The 4,735-nt window shown below is 35.7% G+C and overlaps 1 protein-coding gene across 1 annotated transcript in view; it reads right to left on the minus strand.

The window, feature by feature from the left end:
• LOC117123643 (probable tRNA pseudouridine synthase 1) overlaps nucleotides 1–270 on the minus strand; it is a 5,426-nt gene extending 5,156 nt beyond the window's left edge. Inside the window, exon 1 of the mRNA XM_033269643.1 lies at nucleotides 262–270. Coding sequence (XP_033125534.1) covers nucleotides 262–270 — 9 coding nt within the window. The remainder of the gene's footprint in view (nucleotides 1–261) is intronic.
• Between the last annotated feature and the right edge of the window lie 4,465 nt (nucleotides 271–4,735).

Consider the following 4,735-nt stretch of genomic DNA (forward strand, 5'->3'; position numbering starts at 1 on the left):
AAGATACGTTATCTTTGAATTCCGTCTTTCTAAGATACTTATCTTGGAATTCCGTCTTTCCAAGATCAATTATCTTGGAATTCCGTCTTTCCAAGATACGTTATCTTGGAATTCCGTCTTTCCAAAATACGTTATCTCGGAAAGACGTCTTTCCGAGATAAATTATCTCGGAAAGACGTCTTAATAAGTGTTTATTCCATGTTTCCAAGATAATTATCTTAGAAACTTGGAAACTCGGAAGGTCACTTTAAGCTTCCGTACATTGGACATCCTCAGCCTCGTTTTAAAGTTATACTCGCCAACAACGCTGTACAACCGAATTCCGTACTCGCGTGAATAAGCGCCCGGGCGCTTAAAATATTTTTTTGTACTTTTTGAGTAGCGCTTATAAAACGGGGCGCTTATGGAAACACAGTGAAAATTGAGGGGGAGCTGGAAATATATGAATAGGCCTATTGGGGGTTCTTACGGGAATTTGAAAATTCAAGGGGCACTTTTTGAATGAAAATAGATTGTATGTATAAGGACATCTCGAAACCGAAGATTACGAATGGTTCTGGCGCAGAAAATTAATCGTTCACAGAGCATGGCTCCTGAGAAGAATGTCAGTTTCAACAGCAGATGAAATTAATGGTGGTGATGGTGGTGGTGGTGGTGTATAGGCCTATGCTCGTCAACCATTTGTCGATTGAGATAAAGGATCATTGCAGGGCTTGAAAAATTAAAAAGGCCTTAAATTTGCAAATTGTCGGGAAAAGAAAAAGGACAAGAAAAATGTAAGAAGAGGAAAGTTGGAAAGTTACTGTCTCATCTGTCCAGGAGAAAATATCCTCATTTTGAAGTTGGCATAAGAAGAATAGGCCTATGTGAATCCACTCCACAGATCAAATCTTATTCGCGTGAGTATCTGGCACTTCCTGTGTATGGTCAATTTTTAACTTAGGCCTATATTATATGTTTTCCCCTTACTATCGCAACGATTGAAGAGACTCAAACTGATACTATTTCAGTTATAGGCTTTATAGGCTATATTTTTATTTGGAAAAACTGTTTTTCAGTTGTATAAACTGTAAGTAAAATCTTGTAAATTTTCGTATTATCCAATTTGGATTGTTCTCCTTTGTCCCTATAAAACGTAATTCGATGGGGATTTTAATCCATAACCTATATTCCAGATTAAACTTATTAATAGCTCAATGTTGTAAAACAGAAATACTTTTTCTTTTTAAAAGCAACGCCAACAGCAGTGCCAATTATGGGATCTCCCCTTAGTGGTACTCTTATTCATACACACATAGAAGACTCTTTTGTTTCCCAATGAGTCCCTTAAGACACAAGATATTGGCTTGGATATTGGAAATTGAATATTTTCTTGGCGGTCGACATCAACATCCCTCGAATAAACGCCATACCAAACGTGATTTCTTTTCGCTATAAGCGTGCCGCTCTCGACTAAGCGCCGCGTCGAAATTCTATTTTGAATAATCGTCGTCGCCAGTACATCATCATTACCCTTTGTGTGATTAAACACTTTGAGAAACAGGGTTTTAAACTAGACTTTATACAGTTCAAATGAATAAAGAGCACAATGGAGACACAAGCATATAGCCTATTTATAAACGTTTATTTACGATGATGTAGGGCCTATGAAACTACCGAACTACGGGAATACGTGAGCAGCGTGACCACTCACAATTTTTGGTATATCCAATGACTGGGTCGAATTACCCAAGATTCAGCAAAAATTGCCCAAAATTACCCAAGCTTCCTGAAAATGCATTAAAATTTGAAAAATATGTATCTTTCGCATGTAAGTTTCCCTTTTAGTTCAATTTATAAACCATTTTTTATTGTAATTGTTTGTGTTAATTATTAAATTTTAATATTCATGAGGTAATACGAATAGAAAAATACGCCCTCAGTTGGCCAGTGTTATCAGTGTAGATCAGTGATAGTTTTATTATGTAATGCATTAATTAGGTATAGATCAATGGCAACTTAAGTCACAAATAAACAATTATGAACCCATGTTTATTAACAGTCAATTAACAATGTTATGTGCACTTCTTATTAATAGGTCCATGCTTAAATTGACTGAAATATACTATATTACTTCTTAATTCTTACTCTATGACAAAAATATTTAATTTTCTTAGTAAAAATAAAATACCCAAGGATTTCAACGGAATACCCAAGAACCCAAGACCAAGTCAAAATACCCAAGATCTTGGGTAAATACCCAAGCAGTGGTCACACGTAACGTGAGGTAGTCAACATGGGAACGTTTTTGTTATAAAGCGTCGCTCTCGAATAAGCGCCGCACTCATGCAGCCTCAAAACTGCGGCAGTTATTCGAGGATTTGCGGTATACACCCCGATATAGCATACCGTAAAACGAAGCCTATGAGGCTTCTTTTCAAGATGGGCTTCTCTTTGAGATAGTACATAAAACTGCACCTGAATTTCAAAGAAATAAATTAAAATTCAAAACATGCTTGGTTTATACGGTACCGGGTAGGTGAATAATACACTCATGATACAGATGTTACAGTGGCCCTAGTAGTAATTCCCAAAATTTACAGCGATCATTTTGAAAAGAAGCTCCCCCGGGCCCCCACTCTTTACTTTGCAAGTATGGGCCTAGCCTCGAAAAGAAGCCCATCTCGAAATGAAGTCCATCCAAAGTTCGCAAAAAATGAATCATCAACAATATCCGTGAGAACAATCTTGAAAGCAATCTCTGGTCTTATAAATTTTAATATAGAAACGACTAGATTACCAGCGTGCACTCATGATTGCCGGATAAATATTTAAACTATATTCGATGTCGGTTTACTTAAATTAATTAATTAACACAGAATTATCTGTTTTGATGTCAATATCGATACGCAGGCCAGCAGGCTATGCCTTCACACGATTCGGTGTTTATGATACAGGACAATCATAATGATATATTTGTTCATCGCATGATTTGGGTTTACATCCAATGATAATAATCGTCGACCACAACGAATGTTTGCTTGTAGAGTATTCAATTTCCTTGAGAGATATTGTGAAATTAAAGATAATATTATATTTGATAGGCCTAAATCAATATGTAATCTCGACGTCAATCAAAATAGCTTACTTCATGTTCCAGTGGCTTACCAGTATGTTGACGTGAAGTCATTTGCTAATTTAAAAAAAGTATTGTTTATGATATTATCATAATAATCATAATAATACTAATGAAAACATTATATTTTCTTTACAACAAACCAATCATAAGTTTTAGTGATGAAAAATCATTCCGAGAAAAAATGATTCAGAATCTTGTGTTAATATCGATCCGGAAAATTAGCCTAGCGCATGAAGTTATTAGGTTTATCAGCATAATTGTTCTACGCTTCAAATAAGTTTACAACCTCTCCGCATGTCCACTAGATTAGTAAAACGCTTTAATAGTCTTCTGTTAATTAACTAAACGATGACTTTCACCTTTTTATCAGCAATGTCACATGCAATTTGTCAGTGATATATTTTCTATAAAACTAAGAGAAGAACGGATGAGAATCATAACTCGCCCGACCTGTAAACCAGATTCGCGCCATTATTTTGCTCCTGAAAATTTAGGTAAGACGTTTCAGTCCACTTTACGATATTATTATTGTTTCTTCCCATATCTATCTTTTAAAGCTAAACAAAGTATACCTTTACTTACGAAATTATGCGCTATTACCATTACCATTACCAATAAAGGTTAAAATATTCCCATTGTAATTGTTGGAGATTTGGTACGATTATAATTGCGATGTGTACAATGTTGGGGATTTCATGTCTGTAAATTAAAATAAAATCATGACAATATTTATAGGCCTAACATGTGTAGTTTGTGTTTTCTCCTCTGGTTCTCATTATTCTTCTTTTCTTCAGCTCCATCGTTGCAGAAATGTACCGTGCGTTGTTACTGCTTACAATAATCTTCGTTGCAAATGCAAGCTCCCCGGTAGCTCCCTTGCACACGGCCAGGGATAAGATTCCAGACAATACACATCTTACATAACACTGTACCTGAATTTCAAAACAAACAAATTAAATTCAAAACACGCTTGGTTTATACGGTACGGTACCGGGTAGGTGAATAATACACTCATGATACAGATGTTACAGTGGCCCTAGTAGTAATTCCCAAAATTTACAGCGATCATTTTGAAAAGAAGCTCCCCCGGGCCCTCACTCTTTACTTTGCAAGTATGGGCCTAGCCTCGAAAAGAAGCCCATCTCGAAATGAAGTCCATCCAAAGTTCGCAAAAAATGAATCATCAACAATATCCGTGAGAACAATCTTGAAAGCAATCTCTGGTCTTATAAATTTTAATATAGAAACGACTAGATTACCAGCGTGCACTCATGATTGCCGGATAAATATTTAAACTATATTCGATGTCGGTTTACTTAAATTAATTAATTAACACAGAATTATCTGTTTTGATGTCAATATCGATACGCAGGCCAGCAGGCTATGCCTTCACACGATTCGGTGTTTATGATACAGGACAATCATAATGATATATTTGTTCATCGCATGATTTGGGTTTACATCCAATGATAATAATCGTCGACCACAACGAATGTTTGCTTGTAGAGTATTCAATTTCCTTGAGAGATATTGTGAAATTAAAGATAATATTATATTTGATAGGCCTAAATCAATATGTAATCTCGACGTCAATCAAAATAGCTTACTTCATGTTCC

This window comes from Anneissia japonica, unplaced genomic scaffold (assembly GCF_011630105.1).
Source record: "Anneissia japonica isolate Jap-2015-1 unplaced genomic scaffold, ASM1163010v1 scaffold287714_len2871179_cov188, whole genome shotgun sequence".
Lineage (NCBI taxonomy): Eukaryota > Metazoa > Echinodermata > Crinoidea > Comatulida > Comatulidae > Anneissia > Anneissia japonica.